Source organism: Lynx canadensis, chromosome E1, assembly GCF_007474595.2.
Source record: "Lynx canadensis isolate LIC74 chromosome E1, mLynCan4.pri.v2, whole genome shotgun sequence".
Lineage (NCBI taxonomy): Eukaryota > Metazoa > Chordata > Mammalia > Carnivora > Felidae > Lynx > Lynx canadensis.
Window position 1 is genome coordinate 3,587,201 of NC_044316.2, and position 25,927 is coordinate 3,613,127.

The 25,927-nt window shown below is 57.4% G+C and overlaps 1 protein-coding gene across 1 annotated transcript in view; it reads left to right on the top strand.

Moving 5' to 3' along the window:
• Positions 1-11,827: 11,827 nt before the first annotated feature.
• Positions 11,828-25,927, top strand: part of NTN1 (netrin 1) — an 81,755-nt gene continuing 67,655 nt past the window's right edge. Inside the window, exons 1-2 of the mRNA XM_032591196.1 lie at positions 11,828-11,962; positions 15,310-15,397. Coding sequence (XP_032447087.1) covers positions 11,828-11,962; positions 15,310-15,397 — 223 coding nt within the window. The remainder of the gene's footprint in view (positions 11,963-15,309; positions 15,398-25,927) is intronic.

The window sequence follows — 25,927 nt, forward strand, 5'->3', positions numbered from 1 at the left end:
TCGTGTGTTTTCCAGCTTTCACTTCTGGTGTCCTACTTTAGACAGGCCTTCTTGAACATGGATTATGTCTTATTTTTTTCTTTTTTGCAGGTTCCCTTTTTATTTTTATTTGCTTTTTATTTTTTTTTTAATGTTTATTTTTGAGAGAGAGAGAGAAGAGAGAGAGCGAGCACAAGTGGGGGAAGGGCACAGAGAGGGAGACACAGAATCCGAAGCGGGCTCTGGGCTCAGCGTGGAGCCTGACGCGGGGCTCGAACTCACAAGCTGTGAGATCATGACCTGAGCCGAAGTCAGATGCTTCACCGACTGAGCCCCCCCCCGGCACCCCCCCCGGTTCACTTTTTAGTAAACTTTCCATATGTCTGAAATATCTTGGTAGAAGGTGTGAAAGTAGAGCATAACCATTATGGGGGGGGGGGTCGCGAATGGTAGACCAGTTGTCTGCCTGATGCCCGCCCCCCCCCCCGGCCCCTTCTATGATACAAACAGGTCTTGTTTTAGACTTTCCATTTGATTACATTTTCTCTCTATTCTTCTATGCTGGTTCACGCTGTTTTCATTCTTGAGGCTCACGCTACACTTTCAAGACTCCGGGAGGCTTCGTCAATGGCAGGACAGCACGCAGAAGCAAAGAGTTGTTCGTGACGTTGCGTATCCGTATGTTCAGATGTCGTCTTCCCTGGTGAGAGTAAAACATCTGTATTATTTTAGAGCTTTCCTTCAGGGATTCCCCCGAAGCAGCGAACGCTCAGGGCTATTCGCAGCCCGAGGCTTGTCCCCTGCCACTAAGCCCCACCAGGGTCCTGATGCCCGGGAAAGGCGGGTCCGCATTAGCCGGGGCCCCTTAGCTCCTCTGCGTCTCATAATCACATCCGTTTTTCTTAAAAATCAGCAACCCCACTCTGCTGACTCATGTTCTCTGAGTTCTAGACGCTCCCCTTCCGTCATTGGGTGTGCCGGGCACAGTCCTTGCTTTTTCCTTGCCGAGGTGGGGACCTCAGGGGTGGAAACGTGGGGCCATGGAGTGTCAGCGGGTGAGGGGCACCCCTTCCCCCTCCCCACCCCCGTAGGGGCTGTTGCCATGACAGTGGTCGGACAGACACGTCCTCCCGTGCCCTCCTCCCTCCGGCTTCTCTCCGGATCCCACTTCCTGAACTCGGAGGCAGCTTGTGGGTGGGAAGCCTGCTGGGTGGTCTGCCCAGACTTCCAAGTGATCCTCGGCCACACCTCGTGCAGGGCCTAATACGGGCCTGGGCCACATTCAGACCACGCTCAGCCGTGCTTTCTTTTCCGATGACGGGGCCGCCTGTGATATGAGGAGGAGGGGGAGCTCGGCGATGACCGGGCAGTTGCCGGATGACGCGGTTGGAAATCCTGCAGAGGCCTTGGGTTCGCAGGTCAGTGTTCAGTGGCTGAGCGTCTACTGCTCTGTGCCCCGAACAGCCGCCGGGGGGCTGTGGGGGGTTGCAGGGGAACCTGCCCTGTCAGTGCTGGTCCCCGTCCTCTTGCTACGGCAGTAGGGCCAGGTGGGGGGGGGGGGCTCTCGGACCCGGGACCTGAATGCGTGGGCTTGAGCCCTGACTCTGGCCCTGCTGTGTCATGTGGACAAACGACCTAACTTTTCTGTGCCTCACTCTCCTCATCTGTAGAATGGGCATGATGCTTCACAGGGGTGATGTGAGGGTTACATGAGTTAGGACGTTCGGCGGTGCCTTGTACATGCTGCGTGTTTGCAGCTGTGTGTGTGCACGTGTGCACACGTGTGTGTATGTGTGAGTTCATGTGCATGTGTGTGTGCAGTTGTGTGTGCATGTGTGTGCAGTCGTGTGCGTGTGTGCGTGTAGTTGTGCGTGCACGTGTCCGTGTGCATGTGTACGCATGGGTGCACATGTGTTCATGTGTGTTCATATGTGTGCGTGCAGCTGTGTGTGCATGGATGCGTGTGCTTGCAGTTGTGCACGTGTGCCTGCATGTGTTCAATTGTGTGTGCACATGCGTTCATGTGCATGTGTGCACGTGTGCATGCAGCTGTGTGTGTGTGTGCATTCCTTGTGTGCATGTGTGCGTGGCTTCCTGTGCATGTGTGTGCGTGTATGCAGCTGTGCATGCACGTGTGTTCCTGTGCATGTGTGTACATGTGTGTGTGCGTTCCTGTGTATGTGTGTGCATGTGTGCGTGCGTTCATGTGCGTGTGTGTGCGTGCATGCAGCTGTGTGTGCGTGCACGTGTGCATGCAGTTGTGTGCACACACATGCACATGAATGCATGTGTGTGCATGTGTGCAGTTGTGTGCGCGCGTGTTGATGTGCATGTGTGTGCAGTTGTGTGTGCGTGCATGCGTTCATGTGCATGTTTGCAGCTGTGTGCGCGTGTGTTCATGTGCATGTGTGTGCATGCGTGTGTGTGTGTGCAGCTGTGTGTGCGTGTGTGTGCGTGCACATGTCCCCTAGGCTTCTGGTACTGCAAGCTCCGTGAGCGCCTTCTGTCCGCCGAGTCGATGCTCAGTAAACATATGATGACGATACTGACGGAATCATCACTGCCCCGCATCGTGCTGGCTTCCGTATCGCATTGTCTGATGGAACCTTCGCGAAGCCTTTGGACGGGGTGTCATGTCTGTTTTACCATAAGAAACCCGGAGCTCGGGAGTCCGAGTCACTAGCCAGAGATTGCCAGCGGACAGGTGTCAAGGCCAGGAGTCACGCACAGTCGGCCTGGCTCTGGAGCACAGCCAGGACAAGTGGGGTGGACACCGAGGGACAGTATTTGAAAGGCTTGGAGAGCGGGAGAAACATTGAAGGGATTTCCTAGGATCTAGGGAAGCCGGTGTCGTAAAGGTGAAGAGCCAATGGGCGTCAGGAGGGGAGACAGCGGATTCCCGCCTCCGGGTTTGTGAGGGAAATGAAAAGCGAGGGGTGTGGGAAGTGCTGGGGGGGTAGACTCTCAGCTTGCCTGCCTCGTCGGTGCCCGGCTTCGCTGCTCTCCCTGGCTCAGTGCTTCAGCTGCAGGGGGATGGGCGGCCAGGAGGGGCCGGCTTGGCCTTGGGCCGGGACACTGCGAGGAGGTCCGTGGTCTGCGGGGACGGACGGGAGCCACAGGAGGCAAGCACACCGGGGAGTCGTGGCCTCGAGGGCGTCACGCTGTTGGGGGGGGGCACAGATCTGTGCTGTAGGAGGCTTGTGTTTAGGTGGCCAGAATGGGTGTTTGCTGTGAAGGACTGATGAGCCCCTCTTCCCTAGGGGTGGTCCCGTCCTGTCCCGTCCTGTCCCGTGTTCCCCTTGGAGAAGGACCTGGCACGTGGCTGAGCGGGAAGGTTTCTTCGTCCCCAGTTTGTGGCCCCGGGAGTGGGGCGCAGACCCAGAGGCTCAGAGCAGGAGAGGCAGGTTCAGGAGAGAAGGGGCCAGACTCATCGCCTGGTTTCCCTGGCTGAGCTCAGCCTTCCCTGGGCACTCCTGACCTTACAAACCACTGTGGGCTCAGCGGGGTGGGGAGGCAAGTACCAGGTGCCCCAGACTTCCTGCCCTGGGAATGGTGGGAAGTCTCCTCAGGAAATGTGCCACCCTCAGTGACCTTGTGAATGAGTGAGGCGTGAGTGGCTTGGGTGGAGTTGATCCTGGACGCTGAAGAGAAAGCTCAGGTTCATCTAAGGGTATCCCAGGCCACCTTGGCCCCTGTGGCCCCGGAGCGGGAGCTTCTGATCCGACCAGCCCTCTCCAGAGCCATTTCTGTGGTTCACCGGCGATGCGGAAGGGTATCGAAGGATGGGCCGTGAACTTGACGCTCCTGGACGTCACCCCAAGACCCAGGGAGCCTGCTGGCGGGAGGTGGGGGGTGGCTCCCCCAGCCTGGTACCTGTTCTTTATTAATCCCTAGAGCAAAGCAGAGGAAATGCCCCTCATCGCCTCCTGTGCCTCACCCTTGCCTCAGACTCTCGTTTCTGGACTACTTTTCTCCATCGGAACCTAACACTGTACCTGGATGTTTTCCTTGCATTCACATCTTCAGAGGAGCCAAGGAAACCCAGGGTCCTCCGCATGCCTGATCCCTTGGCATACCCCCAGGGCGACTTCCCCAAACCGCGGGGCCTCTAGTAAGTTCCACCCTGCCCGATTCCCAGGGCTACGTTGTTGATGTTCGCCTAAACCAAGTGCAGAGTTGGAACCAACATCAGAATCTTCCTGAGTTCCTGGACACTGAGAACAGAAAGACATGGTCCCTAGGATCAAAAAAAAGAAAAGAAAAAAAAGAAATCCCATGTGACTTTCTCTGAGGTGCTGGGGAGAAGAAGAAAGAGATATTTACATGAACCAAGGGCCCTGCAGCCCCATCTTGGACACTGTCCTGTGTGACCTGGGCCGGGGGCTCATTCTTCACCTGCAAAGTCAGGGTGCTGGCTCTGTGATCCCCAGGCCCCTTCCGGCAGCAACACTGTCTGATGCAGCGATAATTTTCATTGCCTAGTCCGGCAAAACACGAGGATTGAGATGGACACTCTCAGTTACGTCTTTGCAGAAATTGGTAAAACGTGCATGCGGCGCCATTGGAGACGCCGTTCAGGGCCATCTTGCAAGCCTGTAGAACCACCGGCGAGTCTGGCCTCACAATGGAGGCACTTTAGGGGCGCCTGGGTGGCTCAGTCAGTTAAGCGTCTGACTTCGGCTCAGGTCATGACCTCGCAGTTGTGGGTTCGAGCCCCGCGTCGGGCTCTGTGCTGACAACTCAGAGCCTGGAGCCTGCTTCGGACTCTGTGTCTCCCTTTCTCTCTGCTTCTCCCCTGCTGGCTCTCTGTCTCTGTCTCTCCCTCTCTCAAGAATAAATAAACATTAAAAAAAATTTTTTTAAGAGGCACTTTGCCCGGAAGGCTCCACCCTGGAGAGCCCTGCCTTCCCTGCCCAGGGAAGAACAGTGTGAAATGGAGGCGGAGTCCTGAGCCGAATGCCCTGCTGAGTCTGTGGTGCCTCTGGGCTGAATGCTGTTACTCTGGAATTACTTTTATTCCCCTGATGGATTTTCCCTGATGGATTATTCCCCTGATGGATTTTTCCTCTCTGGGAGGAACCAGCCCCTCCAGCCCCAGCCTCAGCCACTGGCCTAGTGAATCCCATCACGCGTAGGGTTCTTTCTAGCCTAAGGCTTGTGCTTGTGTTAAAGGAAACTGTAGATGAGCCCAGCAGCCCCCCCTGTAGCCTGTCCCACGTCACATCCAGTCTCTGTGGACTCTGAATCACAGGTGCCCCATTAGCTATGCTGTCGCCTCCACCCTGTGGGATCGGACGTTCCTGTGCAGCCAAGGGACGATTGAGACCCCTGCCACCTGGTCTGCGGTGGCCCCAGAGGTGGCAAAAGGCAGAAAAGCGTGCATCTCGGATGGATGAGATCCTAAATATCTCAGTCCAAACAAAAGGAGTTTGAAAGCTACGACGTCACGGGGCCAGCGATTGTGTCCAGGACCTTCTCCGGTGACCCAGGTGTTTGGACATCGGTTCCAGAAGAAGGTGCCTTATTTGTGCTGTGCTGTGCTCAGGGTGCGAGAAGTTAAGTCTCTTTTGTGCCCAAAGCCATTAAGGGCTTGCTCGGACACCCGCTCTGCGAGCCGTGACTCCCGCATCAGGGTGGTCGATGCCTGTCTTTCCGGCTCTCTCCCTTGATGGGAGTCAGCAGCAACCTTTGAATTTCTCACCTCTGGGAGGTAGGGAAGGGCAGAGCCTTTGGGTTGAGTTAGACATGGATTCCCTCCCAGGTCTGCCCTTCCTGTATGTCAGCCCTCCATGCACCTGTGTCCCTTGGCTAGAAGATGGAGATGATCCCAAGGATTAAGGGCGGGTGGCGTGGAGACCCGGGATGGTTGCTCAGAGACTCCTCCCCTCCCCTCCTCCCTCTCCCGGGTGCTGGGGGATTCCATCAGAGAGCAGGTGGGTGGTTCAGTGCCTGTCCTCCAGGAATTCCCGATGCCGGTCAGAGACCTCTCTGTGCCCCATAGCTGCAGCTCGGGTGCCAGCTCCCTCTCATTGGCTGCCCCTCGAACTCCAGCACCCAGGGCTGAATCCACCCTGCCGTCCACCCCAGACCTGTCCCTGCTCTGGATTCCACCTTTGGTCCCTGAAGTCTCTTGGACCCTAAGGACCTCAGGGTCGCCCAGATACCCACCCCCCCCCAATCTTCACACGCTGGCGTGCAACCCCCCGGTCTGCCTAACTACTTCCATACTGGGCTTCCTGCCCTGTTCCCATTGATTCAGGACCCCCAGCCCACACCCGGATGGCCTCCAGTCTCCATCCCGTCCCCGCCCAAGTGTGCAAGGCCTTGTGACGTGATGGTTGTTCTCACCTATCGTGAGCCGCGTATCCTGATTATCTCAGTGTCTTAGACTCTATTCGTTCATTAATGTTGAGGCTGGGCTTACATCTTCCAGGTGGTTTTCTCCGCCCTTCCTGTGGTTGGAGCTGGGTTAGATACCCCTCCTCGGTCCCAGCCCTGATTATCTGTGTGTCTTCTAATTATGGCCTCTTGTTCTTCCCTAACCTGCTAGACACACTCTGCCTCAGGGCCTTTGCACTGCTGTTTCTTCTTCTGAAACGTTCTTCCCCTGTGTATCAGCATGGCTCACACTGTCACTTCTCATGAGGCTTCTGTGACCACCATTTAAAATCACAGCGCTCCTCTCTGACACCCAGCATACCCTGTCCTTTCCTGCCTGATTCTTCTTCACGATATTTATTCCTCTTACGTGTCGGACGATTCCTTACCTGCCCTGTCGATTGTCTCTCCTCAGTCACTAGCGACAGGGACTTTTGTCTGTCCGCTGCTGAATGCCCTGGCCCAGCACAAAGACTTTCAACAAATCATCTGCTGAATGAATGAGCGAATGAATGAATGAATGAATGAAGTGGATTACCCCATTTTTTAAATGGTCTATTTTGGCCTCTCTTCCACTAGACCCCGGCCTTCTTGAGGGTAGGGCCGTGTTGCGTTTGTCTTAGTTTGGGCCGTAGTATTTCCTTGATTCCTTTGTGATGAGTGACTATCTCGGCCCTCCATCTGAATTTTTCCGAGTATAAATCTGAGCACGTCACTTCAGACTTTGAGAGGCTTGGCTCCCCGGGTGGCTTCTCTGTAGCTCTCACCTACTCCCTTACCACCTGGCCACGCAGCCCACATCCTGCTTTCTGTCCCCTCCCCCAACCCATCACACTCACCCTGGTTCATTTCTCCCTCCTTGTGCAGTGACGAGCCACGTGCTTTTGTGAACACCATCCATTCCACCTCGGCGACTTTGCTCCTGTTCCAAGATGCCCTTACCTTTGGCTTGTGGAAAACTCCTATGCATCCCTCGCCTGCTTTGAACCCTTCCTCCCAGTGCACACCTTACGTATACGCACCCCTCCAGCAGGGACCCCACTCCCTCGACCGTGCCTGCCTCCTTGGCTGGAATATGAACTTTTCAAGCCACCTGCCAGCCACCTGTTCACCTTTGTGCCCCTTGGGTCTAGTATCTCACACCTTGTAGGTTCGAATTACCTGGGGAGCTTTTAAAAAACTACCCATCAGAGCCTCACTTGGACTCGTTAATCGGATTAATCGATTCCCCATCTAGTGGTGGGGAAGCCGCTCTTTCTTCTGTACTTTCCTGGGGAGTCTGATCTGCGGCAAGAATGGTGAACCCCCAGAACAAGTTCTCTAAAAACAAATTAGTCCTTCCGGGCAGCCCCGTGGTCCCAGGGGTGTCGTTCTGGGCACAGCTGCTCATACATATTGCCCTGCTGGGACCGTTCCAAGTGCAAGGGGAGCGTGCAGACACAGCCCCCGTGCCACAGTGCTTGGAGTTGCCACCTGAGGCCTGGGGTCTTTTCCATGGTGGTTGCCTGTTAGGTATTTGCAGGCCCGAAGTGAACCGAGCCAGGATTCCTCAGTCCTGGGTCCCGAGAGAGGTGAGCAAACTCGTTCCAGGACTTGACAGTCTAGTTTGGGAGGCCTGTCTGGGTTCCAGGCCCAGGGAGTGCTGCCTTCCGAATAGACACCCGTCTATACTCCCCCATTGTCTCTAACCCGCATACCCTGCACCAAACCCTCCGAGCTCTGTCCCCAGAAATTGGTGTCCCCATCTGTTCCGGGCCCAGTCGGGCACGATGCCCCCCAACTCCGGACTGTCCCTGGGCGATCCCGTCCTCTCTGTTGCTATGCCGCTAGCTCAGGCCTCCGCCTCTGCTCACCTTTGCCAGGTCTGTGCGTCTCCACCCCCATCATCTGCCTGGCCTGGTCTCTCCTTGCTCCCAGCAGCTCCCTGTTGTGCGGGTTGTGTCTGAGAGCAACTGCCACCTGGGTCTGAATATTCCAGGTCCCCCAGCACACGTTTGCCCGACTCCTTTCCCGTCTCCAGGCCCTGTCGCGCCAGCCAAACCGTGTTGAAGTTGTTCTCGTGCTGCTTGCCCTCTTTGCCCGTCCTGCCCCCTGGTTTTCGAAGACTCAACCGGTCTCCTTCCCGCCCCCCCCCCCAGACAGTCTCGGGGTCAACTGCTTAGCCCTTTGTGACCCTCAGGCTCTCTCCTGACCCCAGAAGGAGAGGATTAGCTCAAGTCCATGCTCTGTGGAGCCCACGGACGCCCTCCTGAGTTCTGAAGCCCATGGCGCTGGTGGGTTCAGTGGGTGTTTGCAAAGCCTGTTCTCCCTGCAGATACTGGACCCTGATGCGTTCTGGCACCGTTGTCTCGTCTGTGGATTGAGGTCATGCGGCTCCCTGGGGTAGCCCCGCTGGAGGCCTTGCCCTGGGATCACGCCCCGGCGGTAGGATTTGGCATCCAGAGTTCACAGAGCATCGGACTGGCTTGCATCTCGGGAGCCCACAGAGTGCCGGCCCTGGGCCCGCCCCGACCCGACGGAGCCCGGCCCAGGCCCAGAGCGCAGTGCGAACGCTCCCAGCCCAGAGCGCTCTGGGCCGGAGCCCCCTGCAAACGTGCGCTCGCACACACGCACCTGCCTCCCTGCAAGCCCTGGGCTTTCTTCCTGACGCCTTCCTGTTGCTCTGACCACTTGCTGCTTTCTGGAATCGTCCTAGAGTCCGTCCCCGCTGAGCGGAAGCTGTCACGGGCTTCTTTCCCTGGAAGCAGTGGACAGGATGCTTTCCAGCCCCAGGCCAGCGCTTGGGGTCCACAGAACCGGCACTCAAGGCCCCTCTGCCATCTTTACGAAACCGAAGCAAACCAAAATTCGTTTTATTTTGAAGTGGTTAAGAGAAGAGGATTCTACGGGGGTCCCTGGGGGGCTCAGTCGGTTGAGGTCATGATCTCACAGCCTGTGGGTTCGAGCCCCGCGTCGGGCTCCGTGCTGACAGCTCCGAGCCTGGAGCTGCTTCGGATTCTGTGTCTCCCTCTCTCTCTGCCCCCTCCCCCGCTCACGCTCTGTCTCTCTCAAAATGTTATACTTTCTTTTGCTTCATCCTTTTTTTTTTTTTTAAAGGAAATTGGTCTTGATGAACTCCCCCCCCCCCGCCGCCCAGGTCTTGCAAACTGGGAGCGTGTAGGAGCTCTTTAGCGGAATGTACGTGAATGGTAGGAAAAAATAAACAAGGTGACTGCTTACTTACTCAGGCTAATTCTCGGCTTCAGGGATCCGGAGAGAGGCTGATGGCCCGGGACTCCCCATGTCATTCTGGATTTTTCCCGTGCCATTACTCTGCCCAGAATGCTTTTCTCCCCTCTCCCGTGCGTCCGGCTCCTGTGTGTTCTTCAAGGGTCTGGCTCGCATGGCCTCTCCCTTATGGTTTTCTCTGCGCCCTGTTCGAAGCGGTCTCTGCATTTTCTAAAAAACCCTCCTCACACACTCTCCGTGCCTGGAATTTGAGTTTTGTCCGCTTTCTTTCCCCTCCCGTCACGCTGTAAACTCGCAGAGGCCGGCGACCTGGTCTCCTGTTCATTTCTGTATTCCTGCCCACCCCCTCCACCCTGCCCCGACCCCGGTCAGTTATGTTAAGAAGATGGGGGAATGCAGTGAACGTTCGCTGAGCGAGTAGTTTGTTTGCTGCTGTGTCGTAGGGCAGAACCTCTAGGTTGTGGTCGCTCCGGGAAGGTTTGCTGAGTGAATGAAGGAATGAACGAGCAAAGACGCCGAGTGCCCCGTGTCTGGGGCAGTCATGTCTCTGCTAGTAAGAGTTGATGCCCGTTTGGGGCGTTCCTGGCTGCACCCGGAGCTTTCCCCCGTCCGTGTCTGATTCTGGGAACGAGGTGGGTGTTTCGGGGTGCCCCGGCCAGAGGCTTTGCCCAGGAGGGCCCCCCCTGAAGCCTGTCTGGTCCAGCCGCAGGGAACAGTGAGCAACAAACAGGGTGGGCCCCACGTCCCCTCCCCAGCCCGGCCTCCCCTGCTGCCCCCGGTGAGGCCAGCAGCCTCCCACAGCCACAGGGCCTGCTGGTTTGCAGGCCCTGGTGTGTTTTTTCCCAGCGAGTGACTTTCAATCAACTTTAAAATGATTGCTCAACTCGAAAACCCCTGCAGGCGGGTGTCTGGGGTGGTTTGGACCCTGCTCAGCACTTCATTCCTTTCCCCAAATTGCTCATTATTTCATTTGCATAAATTTTCGTGGTGAGATACTGCCCCAGGCCTAGGAAGCCTCAAAATGGACCTCGTAACAGGGCCGCGGAGACGAGTGGCGGGGCCTCAGTCTGGCCCCGGCACGTGCATCTGCGACTCTCTTGGGCTCTGTCCTCTGCAGAAGCTCCTTCGAGAGCAGGAGTGGCCGTGGGAGGAAGACGAGACCACGAGGCCTCCGGGACCCTCCGTGCCCTGTGGGGGCTCTGTGTCGGACCCAGACCTGCCCGTCCGTGACCTCGGTGTCTCCCCTTCTCTCCTCACGTTGTCACCAAAGGCGGGAGACAGAGGCCCGACGGACCCCGGCTTCCACCTGGGTTTCTGGCATCGCCTTGCCATCAGTCAATCAGTCCGCACCGACTTATTGAATGCGTGCACCGGCATCCTGACGGCCAGGCGGGTGCCGCCCTGGGGACACGAAGAAGTGAAAGACACCAGGAGATAAGAGCTTGTGGGGGGCAGTGCGCACAAGACAAGGCGGCTGTGTTAGGTGCCAGGCCAGGGTGGACCGGCTGTCAGAGCTCTGCGGGAACGGGGGTGGGGAGGGAGAGGGGGACGGAGACGAGACCGGGGACCCAAGCGCTGGAGATGGAGACTTTAAGAGGGCCTTGAAGGGGCGGTTAAGCGTCCGACTTTGGCTCGGGTCATGATCTCGCAGTTTGTGAGTTGGAGCCCCGCATCGGGCTCTGTGCTGACGGCTCGGAGCCTGGAGCCTGCTTCGGATTCTGTGTCTCCCTGTTTCTCTGCCCCTCCCCCACTCATGCTCTGTCTCTCTCTGTCTCTCAAAAAAATACGTAAACGTTAAAAAAGAAAAAAAAAAAGAGGGTCTTGAAGGTTGGCCAGGAGTCCTCTGGGGCTGAACTCCCACCAGATGAGCCCTAGGTCGCTTGTGTCTGGGAGCCCCAGGCCAGCCTCCTGCTGCGTGCTGTTGCTTGATGTGAGTGTGGCGGAGAAGGTTGGGACAGGTGTTCCGGCTAAGTCTGTGGCTGCCAGGGGTGAGGGGGAGTGACTGAGTGGGCGGGGCAGTGGCGGGACGTGGGGTGACACGAGCAATGGTGAGCGGAGAGGTCGTGGGGAGCCTATGTCCCAAGCTCAGGAGTCTAGGTACGACCCTCGGGCTCTGCAGACCCAGGGCATGTTTGCAACAGACTAAGCGCCTGGGGGGAGCAGACACTTGAGATCCAGCAGTGGCATGGGTGCTGAGGAGGGAGTGTGGGGCAGGACCCCTCCTGGGCAGGGAGTGGGCAAGATGAGGGCAGGGGAGGCCCAGCGGGCAGCCCTGGCGTCTCAGGCCCTGGTGCCTGCCACCCCCATGTATCAGTCTCCCCATGGCAGGGCGCTGAGGGAAACCAGTTTCCCCCAAAGCCTGGCTTCAGGGTCGACGGTGAGGCTGTTGCAGGGGGAGCCGCGTGGAGAGCTCGCTGGTACCTCACGGACCTCAGTTCCAAGAGAGGTGGCCCAGGCTACCCCTCAGGGCTCGCCCTCACTATCCCGGACACTCACTTGACCCCCTGTCTCCCAGTGTTTGGCCAAGAGAGCCTTCTGGGGGCCCAGCACGCTTCTCTGTCCGGCGAGGGAATAGAAAAGAAAGAAAACATGTCCTTGGCCCTCGAGAACTAACCACAACCACATTCGGTGGAACTTAAGTTAATTTTTGGACCAGACACACAGTAGAAATATATTTACCGTTATGAACCTTGACCTAGTACGTCTGTCTACGTATCCATCATCATCCATCTGTCCGTCCATCCCCCATCCAAGTTGAATGAACCCTTGCTATGTGTGGCCCACCCCGATACCTCCCATTCACTTCTTTATTTTTAGCGCTGTCCCAGAACCCATTACCCCCATCCCGTGACCTGCTTGCTAACGGGTGGTTACCTTCAGCTTGTTAGGCACCGACCACCCTGGAGAGCTGAAACTGTCATGCTGAATACCAGTTAGCGGGCAGTCTGGGAGAATCTGGCGATTCTGGGGGCTGTGTGTGCCGTGGGTCACCAGGAAAGGAGAGGTCATCGTGGGGACAGTGACGAAGAGTGGGGCTGAGCAGTACTGGTTCCCCCGCTCCCGGCCATGTGTCCGCACCCCTGCTCCCGCTGTGTGGCGAATGGATACCCTGTGTCTGAAAGCCACAGAAACAACTACGGCATGAAGTAATTTAAAGATGAACAAACAGGGATGCCTGGGTGGCTCAGTTGTTTAAGCATCCGACTTCAGCTCAGGTCGTGATCTCGTGGTTCGTGGGTTCGAGCCCTGCGTCGGGCTCTGTGCCCACAGCTCGGAGCCTGGAGCCCGCTTTGGATTCTGTGTGTCCCTCTCTCTCTCTGCCCCTCCCCCATTTGCACTCTGTCTCTCTCTTAAAAATAAACAAACATTAAAAAAGATTTAAGAAGAGGTGAACAAACAAAATTGCTAAATGAGGCATGTGCCGAGGTCCACAGATTGCAAATGGAATTTTGCGGGAGCTGGCTTTGGATGGGACGGTGTCTGTCTCACCCTTGCGACCGGAAGCCCCCCAGCCCCCCCACCCCCCCGCCCCGGCCCGGTGGGGCTCAGATCCCAGGTCAGCGAAGGGTTGACTCGGACCAAAGGAAGGGAACCAAGGGATTTGGGGGAGACTTGAGAATTCAAGAGTAAATGGGGACTTGGGACTTGGTGATGGAACAGGTGTCGTGGTCAGGAAGCAGGGGTGACCAGGGTGACCCCTCTGTGTCCAGCCTGCACGTGCTGGCAGGTGTCCTGGAGGACGGCTGGATTTGGGCCCCTGGGATACTGGAGTCGGGGGCCGGGCGGTGGGACACACACGTCAGAGGCCCAGAGAGGATTTCTGGAGATACAGGATGATAATTGATTCAGGTGAGATGCTCAGGGAGGGCAGTGGGGTGGGAGGAGAGGAGCACAGCTTCTGGAAGAGACCCGGCTTGATTAGAGCGAGTAGGAGGGGACACAGGGCAGGGGAGGAAAGCCAGGTGGGGTGCCGCTTTGGAGGAAGCGGGGCTTGCAAAAGAGCCATGGACGGGCTCCGCAGGCGCGGTGGTGGCCATCGGTGGGGTCCGCAGCATCGAGGCGGCCTTAGCATGGTGTCCTGCTGGGACTGTGGGACGGGGCAGGCAGAGCGGGGTGGGTGGAGGTGAGCTGGACGTGAGGCAGCCGGGGAGCCGAGATGGGGAGGCCGGGACAGAGGGCAGCTACCGGGAGCTGTGGGCTGCACGGAGGGCTCATACAGAGGGGAGTAAGCTGGGGGTCCTGCCGGTACGAGGGGGACGAAAGGGAAAGGCCAGGTGTCTGAAGGAGGGGAGAGGTGATGCTGTGCTTTCTGAGGAGGCACAGGGGTGAGGTCCGGAACTCAGCGGGGATACGGGCTTTGCAGGGGAGGAAGGGGCGGCCCCTGAGAAGGTGGCTTCAACGTGGGAGCCGCAGGATTGAGGCGATCTTGTCTCCTCTGAGCAGTAGGAGGTGAGGCTAAGATGGCAGGGGTGGGTGGGGACGAGGAGGGAGTGGCCGGAGGTTTAACGAGGGTGGAGAGCTTGAAGTGGGGGGTCATTCCAGGGAGAGGGAGACAGGTCTTGAGGACCCCTTCATTCATTCATTCATTCGTTCGTTCATTCATTCATTCATTCTTTATTTAGTTAGAGAGAAAGAGAGAGTGAGCAGGGGAGGAGCAGAGAGAGAGAAGGAGAGAGAGAATTCCAAGCAGGCTCCAAGCTGTCAGCGCAGAACCCAGCATGGGGCTCAAACTCACAAACCACGAAATCATGACCTGAGCCGAAACCAAGAGTTGGACGCCCAACCGACCGAGCCACCCAGGTGCCCCATTCATGCATTCTTGACCTGGCAGGTATTATTGGGGACCTACTGTGTACCAGGCCCTGTGTCCTTGACCCTGGGGGTACGGCCATGAACAAAAGAGACACCAGAATACCTTCCTGACCTCACGGAGCTTCCATTTGGGACAGGGGAAGCCAGTAAATCGGTGGATGTGTGAGGCCCACGACTGCTGTTAAGATGATGCGACGGGCAGAAATCCACGTGTGCCGTGCGTGTGCTAGACATGATGTGTGCTACGGGCAGAGCGGGGGCGTGGGAGGGCCACCAGTGAGCGTGTGGTTTTCAGGAGGTGGCCAGGGCAGGCCTGCCTGGAAGGGACAGCTGAGTGGTGAGGGTGAGAGGAGTGGCTGTCTGGGGAGGCCGGTGGCCTCGGATTTATGGGGAGTCCCTCTTCACTGTGGTGTGAGTTTCCTAGAAGGGCCGGCTGTGTGGGCCGGTGTGGGCCGGAGTAGAGGGGAGAGGAGGAGGTCGTGACCTTGAAGGGGCCCCTTCACAGGCCCTGATTGACTTGTTCACGCGGATGCTGGTGTGGCCCAAGCGGGTGGCCGGGCCTGACATCTGCCGGGGAAGTAGATGGCCTGGAGACCCGGTGGGGGGCGGGGGGGGGTCTCCTCAGCGGAGACGGGAGGGGTGCGTGGGATCACCTCTGGGAGTCCCATGAGCCCTGCCGTATGTAGACCCCAGTTCTCTTACGCACCTGCCACAGAGGCCTGGTGGGCGCGATAACATCCGTTCTCAGTGGGGGAAAACCGGGGAGCATCGGTGTGGCCGCTCGGAGATTTTCTTCCTTCTGCATCGTCCTAGAAAGGAAAGACTGTTCCAGAGAGAAGCCCTTGAAGCCCTGGGCACAAAGCCGGCCGGGGCTGCACGGGGGCTGGCTCTTAAGGGTGGCCCCCCTCTTAGGCTTGTGTCCCCCTCGAGCAGCAGATTTTCCACGGCACCTGCAACAGCATGGTCAGAACGACCATCGGCGCTCAGCTGCTGCTAACAGGTGGTCACCATCATTGTCCTCATTCCAGATAAGGGAACTGAGGCAACAGAGAGGTAACTCAAAACGCACCCAAGGTCAAGTTACACGTGCTGGTGGGAAGGGCAGGATTCAAGGCATCCGGCTCGAGGTTCACCTTCTTCGCTGTGTTTTACGAGCCTATCTCATCGGATAAGGGAGTGCTCAGGATTACTGCCCTTTACAGGCAGGGGGTCAGGTGACGGGTCCCCGGGCGCACAGGTGGAAGAGGCCGACAGGCCCCTAAACCCCGGTCTCAGGACCTCCCCTCCTGCCTCCGTGGCGATTGCCGAGAGGCAGACGGTGGAACCTGGTCCCTCGCCCGACTGCGGCCTAATGATGTCCCGGAATTGCAGCTTGTTTGATTTGTGAAGTTAATTGGTTTTCCAGACAGAACCACAGACCAGTGTCCCTGCCTCCTGCCCACCGCGTACTCCCCCCACACCCGGGGGTCCGACAGCCGCAACGGCCATCTCGGGTCCCAGTGAGGGCCAAGGATGGGGGAGAAGGGCCCCGGGCGGCCGTGAGGACGGCAGTGCCTCCCCCTGAGGCTGGCCCTGGGCTCCCGCCTAGGAGCCGGGCAGGCGCATGAAATCCGAACTCTGGAGGGAAAATTTACTGCACAATAAAGAAAGAATGGCCCGCTTTGGGACAATTAAGCCACATTACTGTGGAATTACCGAGGGCGCCCAGGGAATTAGCCAAAATCCAAAGCAGCCAGAGCTCCAGGGCCAAGAAATGTGGGGCGTTCACATGCGGGTCTCCCCCTCCCTGCCCCCGGCCCCTTGTACGAGGAACCTGTCTGGTTCCCAAACCCCCTAATTTTAGGGCAAGAAAAAAACACTTCCAAAGACGTTACCTGAGGGGCACTGTTGTTATAAGCCAGCCCCCGTCCAGCTCAGCTTGTGCCTGAAAGAGTTCTCTTCTGGTTTCAAAGCCAGTGGAGGTCCAGGGGGAAGGGCTCAGCCCCACCGTTTGCAGCCGAGAGGGGGGGAAGGTGCCAAATTCCGAGCTGGAGCCCAGCGGAGGCCTCGTGGGCTCCGCGCGGGGCCTCGACGTCCCGGCCTGGAAGATGGGCTGTTTGTGAGGCTGTTCGGTGACAAGGCAAATGAAATCAAGCCTCCTTGGTCCTTTGGCACTTTTATTTTATGGCTTCCTCTGGGGAGATGAGAGGAAAGTCATCCAGCGCGGGGCGTGTGGGAGACTGAATGTGTCTGTGCTGGCGTTCCCTCTGTGCGGAGAGAAAGGGGACGGAGAGCTGTTCCTGCGGTACGCCGGCCGGCTTTGGGGCTGGGGGACCCCTGCTCTCTCTGGTTGTTAGGGAGGGAGGCGTTCGGCCACGTTGGCCCTGAAAACAGTTTGGACGAGGAGGCTGGAGGGGTGTTCATTAAGGGACCCTCCTCATTCCCCCCCAGGGCCGGTCCCTTGTTTGGTTCCTGCCTGGGAGTTTCGGCCTGATAGAACGAGCAAGACCCTGGTGTGGCTTATTGTCCTATGTCCTCGGGATCTGTGCAAAATACCCCACACTTCACGGCACCACCCGTCGAGGACATGCCAAGCCGCACGTAGCGGTCCTGGGACATTTCCACGGAGGACTGGTCTGCCCTAAAGCCTCTGAAACTCTGAAAGAGTGGCTGGTGTTTTGTTTGTTTGTTTGTTCGTTTGTTTTTAACTAAGCCCCCACTGTCCCGCTGTCCCTGCACGGATTCTAAAGGCCAACGTCCAGCAAATGCTTGGGCTACAGAGTGATCATCTGTCCACGAGGAGCAGGTGACCGTAGTCCCCAGGCCATTTCCCCCGGATAACTAGAACGTCATTGCAGAGGGGACCATTGGGTTTATTTCCTGCAGATTAACCCCCCACGCTTGTCCACAGGTAGACCGATTCTTCTGCTGTCTCCTTCAGACATGCACGGTCCCTGGCCCCAAGGGCTCAGGGTCATTTACCAGACTGGAAGATGTCTCAAGACACCCCTTCTACCTGTGCGCGTATGAGATCAACCCTGGAAGGATCTCCCAACCCAGAGGCAGAACGGTGTCTTCTCCAAGGCTGAGGTGGCAGGGACTTGACCAGTCTCCTTCTGCCTCCTCCTTGGAGCTAGACTCTCCTGTACTGTGTCCCCCCGCTTGAATGCTTCCGGAAGCGGCAAGATCACTCTCTCTCCAGGGGGTGGCCCATCTTACTCTTGGTCTCCTGGAATCTGCCATTCCTTGTCACTCCCTCTGTCCTGCGCTAGGCCCCCTACGTTCTTCAGTGACGTGACGTGTAATTAAAGCCTTTAACTGTGCTCTCAGAAACGCTTTCCTGATATCTAAACGAAGGAGGCCTGCTGGTGTGATGAAAATAACTGGATTCAGAGGAGGGGCACAGAGTCGTTGGTCCATTCCACTGCCAAGCATGTCCTGATGAAAATGGCCTTTTCTGCCTGGAGAGTGGGGGGCATTCCGATCAAATTGCCTTCCCCCTCCCGTTTCTCCGTGTGATTCCACGAGGCTCCCGCGGGATTCAGGGACCCTCCCGCCCCCGGCCATCCTCCCCTTTTGCGGGACTTGTGGATGCCGACAAGATTACAGCTGCCTTTGATTTAAAAAAAAAAAAAAAAAAAAAAAAAGCTGTTATGTAAAATCACACATTTTAAGGCAAAGCACACGTCTGATGGGGATCTGGAAGGTGTCGGAGATAGGATAGCTGTGCGATTCTCCGGGCATTCTTTTCTTTTCACTGCAAAGTATTCGTTGACGTTCCAGTTTTACTGGTGCATCCTGTCGTAGAGCGAATTAGGAAAATGGAAAGGCAGGTTGACCTGGAGTGACCCGCCGGGAGCCCGGTTTCGGCTGTGGGCCGTCCCAAGGGCAGGGAACTGTGTGTCCCGACCCTGGGGCTCACAAGGTCCTGTGTACCGGGTCGGATCCCCGGAGCAGTTTGGGCCCCAGGTTCGGGCAGTCTCTGCAGGCCGCCAGCCTGAGTCAGAGTTAACCGCGGAGTTGACATAAGTAACAGGTCCAGCGGACGAGGGGTACCAGCCCGTGGGTCGGCGGTGGCGGGAAGGGAAAGGTGTCCTGGGGAATTGCATGTTTTCCCTTCTCGGTGTCAAGGGGGGTGTCAAGGAGGGCGGAATCCGCTGCAAGTCATAAGTCCCCCCTCGCCGCCAGCCTCTCCCGTGGCCGCTGGAGTCCGGCCTCGCGTCTCCAGCCCGGCATGTGCCAGATCCGGTGATGGGACCCATTACAGATGGGAAATGACTCCAGGGAGCAGGGGCCAGGCTTGGCGGAGCGGCTGGCAAATCCGCCTTCCTGTGTCCGTTTAAGAAAGCCCGGGGAGCGTGGGCATCACCTCTGGGGAGGAGGGTTTGGAACGGAAGCCCCAGGGCTGCCAGACAGGCGTCTGGGCAGTGTGGCTGAGCCACACGGGGCAAAGAGGGTTTCGTGGGGACCAAAGCCGTGGGGGGGGAGGCTCTCTTCGGACAACCTCTTCTACTTCGAAACTTCTGGGGCTTCAGGAATGGCTCCCGGCGGCCACGGGGGTGCGTACCAAGCCCTGTCCTGCCCCCGGCCATGCCATTCTCGCGTGCTGGGGGTCCGGAAAGGGCCCTGAATCAGAGCGCCCTAACTAGTTCCAGGTCCTTGGCAAAGTCTCTCTGCCTGCCCTGGGGCCGCATTTGTCTCCTCTCGTCTTCCACAAGAGGGTGAACTGGAAGAGCTGAAAGCCCCGCACCAGCTCCAAGATCCTGTTTTGCCCTTGGGGGGACAATATCGTCTTGCCGTGCTCGGCAGATAGATCTGGCGTGAGGCTGGGGTGGGGGGGGGAGCTGTGTTCATACGGGGTCCTGTTGGAAGGAAGAAGTAAGACCCCTGGACTCTGGACCTCTGCTTGGCAACCAAGTACCCTTGCGGGCAAGAGAGTTTGCATCTTGTAGTTAGTGGGCTGCCCCCTCCCCCTGGAAGTTTCCGGAACAGGGAGGTGACAAGGTGAGAGGAGCTTCAAGGGGGATTTGGGGAGGAGGGCCGTTGGAGTTGGGGCGGACGGGGCCTGGAGTCCCGGGGCTGAGGGGGAGGCGGGGAGAGGTGACAGGGCAGGGTCCCCTCTGCCCAGCTGCCTGGGGCGGGGCTCTGGAAAGGCCCACAGGGAGGATCTGAGGAATAGGCTGCAAAGAATTGATGACTGCTCCCGGCTCACCAATGCCTCCTTGGCATTTCCTCCACGGAGAGGGGCCTCCCCGCCCTGCGACGAGGAGGGGCGTTTGTGCGGTGGGAGCCCTGAGTCGTTCCTTAGCAGCCGCGAGGAAGGAGCTATCGTTTCAAAGCCTTAGGGGAGGCAGAGAGCAGCCAAAAAAGGGCAGAGGGAAGAAAACGCTAAGATGTTTACAGAGAAGAAGAAGAAGAAAAAAAGAGTCAGTGGAAAAAGTGACGGCGAGGTCAAGCCGATTCGGGGGTGGCCCTGCACGGTCCACTGAGGAGGGGGGCCGGCCGCCCCAGCAGGGCCACGGCTGTGCACAGGGGGAGAGCAGGGCCGCTGACCTCGGTACCCTTGACCCCAGCCCCAGTTCGCCATCAGCCTGAATATCGGGGACGCCCCCTCTGCCCAGCTGAAGTTTCACGGTGCTGCTGGAGAAAGGAGGCAAGCCCCCGCAGACCTCAGATCTGTCCCCCCGCACCTTCCTTCTCCGGCAGCAGCTGGAGAGGGTCTGGCTGGGTGCGGGGACAGCTTCCCAGCCGCTCCTTTGTCTGACATCCCTACAAAGGGGCCGGCCTTTCCCAAGCCCCACAGGTGTGAAAAGTTTGTTACCCTCAGTGTTTGTTCAGCCCTATTAGTGGTCTGAGGGACTGTTGACAGAGGACCCCTTTGTGCGCTAAAGCTCTCTAAGCCCTCGACAAACACAGGCCACTTATCTCCCGGGACTTTATCAGGAACCATCTAAAGCCAGCTCCCAGCCTCCTTGACTGACACCGGGGACCGGGTTTCCCGGTGGGTTTTTATGGTTCATTTTTCCGACCACCTTGGTCCACTTCTTGTAGATTCTGTTTCTGATATCAGAGAGAAAGCACAGGTCCGGGGGTCAGAGTTTCGGTTTTCAAGTTGGAACTTTTTTTTTTTTTTTTTTTTTAAAGAAGGATACCGTTGTGGCTCCCCAGGCCTTATGTCCACCGAGGGGAGGGGTCCGGGCTCCTCCTTGTGAGAACGTGGCTTTGGGGCTGGGGCTCCTGAACCCACCGACCAATTCGCTGCTTCTAACCACCAAGCCACCCCTACCGACCCTCACATGCCCCCAAAGTGGATTCCTTTTCTTTTCCTTAGAATGGCTTCCAGTCGATAACCTGGTGAGTATCCTTGCCATGCCTGACCCTTCTGGAAGACCCAGGTGGGCACTGTCCTGTTGGCCACCCCCCCCAACCCTGGACAAGCACGTGGAAGCTGCAGGATACCCCCTCCCCCACCCCCCCCCCCCCCCCCCTCCCCCGGGCCATGCCCACCTGCGATTTGCCTGTCAGCTGGGGCTGGTCTATTCTGCCCTTCCTACAGCCCCACCTCTTGTCCCCTCAAGTCCCAGGCCCCAGGCTTGTTCACACCTGGAGCAGACCCCTCCTGAACTCCCACGGACCCTCCCCACGAAAATTTGCCCCTTACCTCCCAGGAGCTATGGTATCCTGTGGCTCTAGACTTCTAGGGCCAGAAATCCTCACACCCGGGGTTCTCATTTCCCAGCCAAGAACACGAAAGCTCAGGCAGGCCAAGCGGGCTTTCTAGGGGTGCCCACCTGGGTGAGCCTCAGAGCCGGCACCAGCCCCTGGGGTCCAGGTCTCCCAAATCCCCTCCAGCGGCCTTTCCTCTGGCCCTTGCTGCCTTGTGATACTCTGTCGACTGGTGCTTGGGTGGCTCAGTCGGTTCAGCCTCCGACTCTCGGCTTCAGCTCAGGTCGCGATCTCACGGTTTGTGAGTTCGAGCCCTGCACCGGGCTCCACTCTGACAGCACGGAGCCTGCTGGGATTCTCTCTCTCTCTCCCTCTCTCTTTCTCTGTCCCTCCCCGGCTTGCTCTCTCTCTCTCTCTTAAAATAAATACACTTAAAGATAAATAATAATTACGCTTGTACGTTAGCGCCAAGGACTTTGTCTTCACACAGCTTTTTCACCTCTGCATCATCTGCACCAGTGGTTCTCAAAGTGTGGTCCTTGAGTGGGCGGAGTTCCATCCCCTGGGAACCGGTTAACGGTGCGGACCGTCTCGCCCCGCCTACAGCCTTAACCTGGCGAATCAGAAACTTCCAGGGCTGGGGCTCAGCCCTCTGGGTCTTGGCAGGCAGTTTCCATGATTCTCTGCACCCACGTTTGAGAACCGTTGCACGTTGGGGTCTTGGAGGGGGAGTTAGTGGCTACTTGAACTGCCAATCAGAACTCGAGAGGAGGAGGGGGGCGTAGTCTTGAGAGTGGGACGTGCACAGGTGTCAACCCTACAGCAGCAGTCCTTCCCGACTCAGAGGCTGACGTGTCGTCCAGGGGGCTCCGTCGGTGTTTGTTGAATGAAGAAACGAACCAGCAGTCCTGCAGAGGCGGGTCCTGTCGGGGACGCCAGTGTGGGCCCCCTCCCACGACTTGGGGTGGTGCTCAGTCCTCCCACACGTGCTCTCTGGAACCCAGGGGATCCCACAGAACCAATCCTCACCTCCCCTGGGCTCTGTCACGTCCGACGCGGACCCTTCACTCGCTTCTTTCAGACAAGCGAATTTGCCAGTTCTCCTGGTCCGTGTCTAGGCGATGCTTTCCGACGGCCCTTCAATTAACATCGATACACGGCACCCTCAGATGATCGCAAACCCTAGGACCCTGCCTGGAAGCAGACTGCTCTTGCTTCTAGTGTCTGGGCGATTGCTCAGTCTGGCTGGCCCACCCCAGCCGGTCACCGCTCGCAGAATCCGGCTGGTTGACGCCTCCGGTGATGAGCTTGAAGCCCTCTGTTTGGGAGATAGGGGCAGACCTTGGAGTAAGGTGTCCGGCTCACTGTTATATCCCCAGCACCTTGCCTCACGCCTGGGATGCCGTAGGGGCTCAGGCAGGATCTGTGGACTGAATAAATAAATCCACAAGCTACCGCACTTACCACGAGTATTAAGTGAACCCTGCGGTCTGGGCTGTGATCGTGTTGTCAATGCATCTAAATGCATGGTCGTCTCTCACTTACGCCCAGCTCACTACTAGGCACGAGAGTGTCCGGGCCCCAGGCCTGCGTCGCTTGGCCCCGCTCCAGGAAGGAGCCCGTGGGGAAACCCAGCTCAGGGTGTCCCAGGTGCTGGCGGGAGCCAGGTGCGGGGAGCGGCCGCTGCTCGGCCTGGTCGCCTTCTGCGGGGAGCTGACATCTGGGCTCAGACAACAGGCCACGTGGGGGCGGAAAGCGTAAGATTTATAAACAAGGGTCAGGCCGTTTCTAAATAAATAGGATACCACATAGAGTAGCGAAGTAACAGATAAAAGGAAATACAAGCTGCCTCAAACTCTTAAAAATAATTCAAATATTTGCATCGTTCTGAACCAATCGCTTACAGAGTAGTTTCTTTGAAACTTTGCCTGCTGCCCTCAGAGGATTCTCGGCTGTAAACTCTACCCCTTATCTCCCTTTGAGCTCTCTCTCCAGGGAGCGGCTCACATTCCAACCCGTTTCTTTCGCTTTCGTTGCCCGCGCACTAGCCTGCGACGGGGCTGCAGACCGGACCGGTGGCAGCAGCACCTGGGAGCCTGTCAGGAATGCAAACTCCCAGGCCGGCCCCAGACCTCCTGAAGCTGAATCTGCATTTGAACAGGTGCCCAGGTGGCCCCTGTGCCCGGCGCAGTTGGGCAGCTCTGGCTGGTGGGAACCTGGCGTCCGTGTCCCAGTTCTCAGGGCCTGTGCTGTCCACTGAGCAGAATGCCCCGCATGAGTGTCAGTCCTGACGGCACTTGGGACAGTTGGACATTCCTGATCTCCTGTGCGGTTGCTAGACAGCCAATCGTTCTTCTCCTTGGAGGCAGAAGCATGCTGAGGGCAGGACTCTGTCCTGTTTGCTGTCGTATCCCCGGCACTCGATCAGCTCTGCACCTGCTGAGTCCCGTGGTCCCTACCCAATAGTCACAGACAACATTGGCGAAGGAACTGGTGAGGAAAGCGGCACCTGCCCCCAGCCTGCAGGTGCCGGTCATGCCCCACACTGCCCCTGTTGGCCTGGATGTGTAGAAATTTGTTGATGATCACGGTAGATCCGAGGGCTGAGCTTACCCGGCGGTGAGGGTAACCGAGGGCTGGGGAGCGTTTTCTTGCGTACAAAGCCCCCAGCCTGTGGACAGTGCATACGTAGGTCAGTTCTTTTGGAAAGTGTAGCTGCGGATATGTAAATCTAAGATTCCTGTTGTGCTAGAGAAACAACAGGGGGTCTCCTTCTTAAGAGAACTGTCCTGGAAGGGAGGGAAGAATTAGGAGGGATCCAGAGTCCTGGGAGGGCACAGGAGGGCCCTGGCTTCAGCCCAGAGCTCTGAGGGGGCCCGTTGTCAAATGGCCTCGCTGTTTCCACTGAGAGAGCCCCTGAGCCGTGTGATGTTTGGGGGACCCAGGGCCAGAGTCCCTGAGACACAGGGCCAGGATACAGCTTAACAGTGTCTTCAGGATCCTTTCTGGGCCTGGGAGAGCCCGGGCGGCGGACTGGAAGTTAAGTTTATCAAGGTCTTCTGGGAGAGTTTACCCACGTTTGGTAAACTCATCAAACCAGTAGATGCAGATTCAGTCTCTATTGTAAGGTCCTCCTTGGGGGTTCTGGGAGGAATCGAGGGCATTCTAAATGTGGGTTTTTCTCCTTAAAGTGCTGCAGTCTTACTTGAGCAGATGGGAGATAAATTGGTGAGTTAAAACAGCAAGACAAGTTTTAAGTAGCTCAAAGCAACAATAAAGGAAATGTCACAAATGTCACAAAGCCATGTCTTGTCAGAATGTGGCCCAGGCAGAACACACAGTTCTCCATCTGTCCTGTCTATCTACCCATGCACCCATTCATCCATCCACCCATGCACCCATCCACGTACATACCTGTCTGCCCATTCATGCATGCGTTCCATCCACTATCCACCTTCTATCCATTCATCCATTCCACTCGCCCACCTATTGATCTATCCACTCATGCGCCTGTCCACCCAGCTCACCCATCCATCCACTCATCCATCTGTCCATCTGTCCGTCTGTCCATCCGTCTGTCCGTCCGTCCATCCATCCATGCATCCATCCACCCACTGACTCATCCATCCAGCCATGTGTCCATCCATCCATCCATCCATCCATCCACCCACCCACTGACTCATCCATCCATCCATCCATCCATCCATCCATCCATCCATTCACCCACCCACTCACTCATCCATCCATCCATCCATCCATCCATCCATCCATCCATCCATCCACTCACTCAGCCATCCGTCCATCCATCCACCCACTCACTCATCCATCCATCCATCCATCCATCCATCCATCCATCCATGCAGTCAGCCAACCACCCATCCATCCATCCATCCACCCACCCACTCAGCTATTTATTATCTGTCTTCCTTCTGACTTGCCCACTTTGGCTCGCTCTTGTCTATACAATGAAAACATGTCGAGATCTGCTCTGGGCTAGAGAATGTAAGGGCAAACACTTTGTCCTCTAGGAACCAGCACAGCTCAGAGCATTTGTCCCGCTTTATCTGAGAGCTTGTTGCCTGAGAGCCCCCGTCTGCCCCCTCCTTCTGTCAGATAGGGAGCCCTGGATAGTTGAGGAGGCATCATCATCCCTGTCTCCCTCATGGCCAATGGCATAGGGCCTGGCATGTAGCTGGAGAACTCCAATGTGTGTTGAATTGAATGGGCCTGGGGGTGATGAGGGATCAGACAACCCATCTTGGTGGGACAGGTTTGGAAAAGCTTAAGGACTGTGGTGACAGGCATATGTTAAAATAGGACTTAGAGGATATTTTGATGGGACCATCTCTTGGGCCCCTTTCCCCATCAGGTTTCAGGAGGCGGAGATGGAGGGGGGGTGGACTCCTGCTCCTACCTCCTGCTTCGTGTTACGCCCCTGGGTCTGAAACGCAGCCACACGTGATGTGTCCTTGGGGATCCCCACATGACAGCTGAAGGAGGGCAATGGGGCCTTGGGGTCTAGACCAGACCAGCTCTCTCTGGGTGGCTGGGGGACCCCTGGATAAGATGCAGTGCCTCGCAGGCTCCTGGCCCTGGCTCACCGAGGCTCGTCAGAGGTTGTGCTGCCCCCCTGCCCCCTTCTCCCCCCAGGGCTGACCTCTCTGTTCTCACAAGCTACCCTTTCCTTCCCTTGAAGCCTTGAAAATCTGATAATGAAACTAATACCCATATTTTGCCTCCAAGAGAGGCAGGAGATAAACAGGAAGGCCTGAGGGATTACGGTGTCTTTCTGAGGGCCTGGCTGGGAGTGGGGTGACATCTCGTGTGGAGCTGAGGGACCCAGATGGGGGCCGCTCTGCCTGATGCATTTTTCCATTTGTGTAGA